A 225-nucleotide genomic window follows, 5' to 3' on the forward strand; every position below is an offset into this window, starting at 1 on the left:
CCGAAGCCGAGGGGAAGCGGGTCCCGCCATGTGCTGCCAGGAGCAGGCAAGGGGAAGGATGGGCAGCGAGAGGAGAGGATGGCAGCAAGCCCCCCGTCCGAGCCCCGGGCTCTGCTCCATCCCCGGCCCGGCCCCGTCCCCGCCCGCACCGGAAGAGCACGCCGGGCACCGGGAAGTCGGGGAAGGACCGCACCCGGTCGCGCACCCTCCCCAGCCGCTCCTCGC

The 225-nt window shown here is 75.1% G+C and overlaps 1 protein-coding gene across 1 annotated transcript in view; it reads right to left on the reverse strand.

Moving 5' to 3' along the window:
* APRT (adenine phosphoribosyltransferase) overlaps nucleotides 1–225 on the reverse strand; it is an 8,431-nt gene that overhangs the window by 2,654 nt on the left and 5,552 nt on the right. Inside the window, exon 3 of the mRNA XM_009273082.2 lies at nucleotides 150–220. Coding sequence (XP_009271357.1) covers nucleotides 150–220 — 71 coding nt within the window. The remainder of the gene's footprint in view (nucleotides 1–149; nucleotides 221–225) is intronic.

The sequence above is a fragment of the Aptenodytes forsteri genome, unplaced genomic scaffold (genome assembly GCF_000699145.1).
Source record: "Aptenodytes forsteri isolate BGI_AS27 unplaced genomic scaffold, ASM69914v1 Scaffold271, whole genome shotgun sequence".
NCBI lineage: Eukaryota > Metazoa > Chordata > Aves > Sphenisciformes > Spheniscidae > Aptenodytes > Aptenodytes forsteri.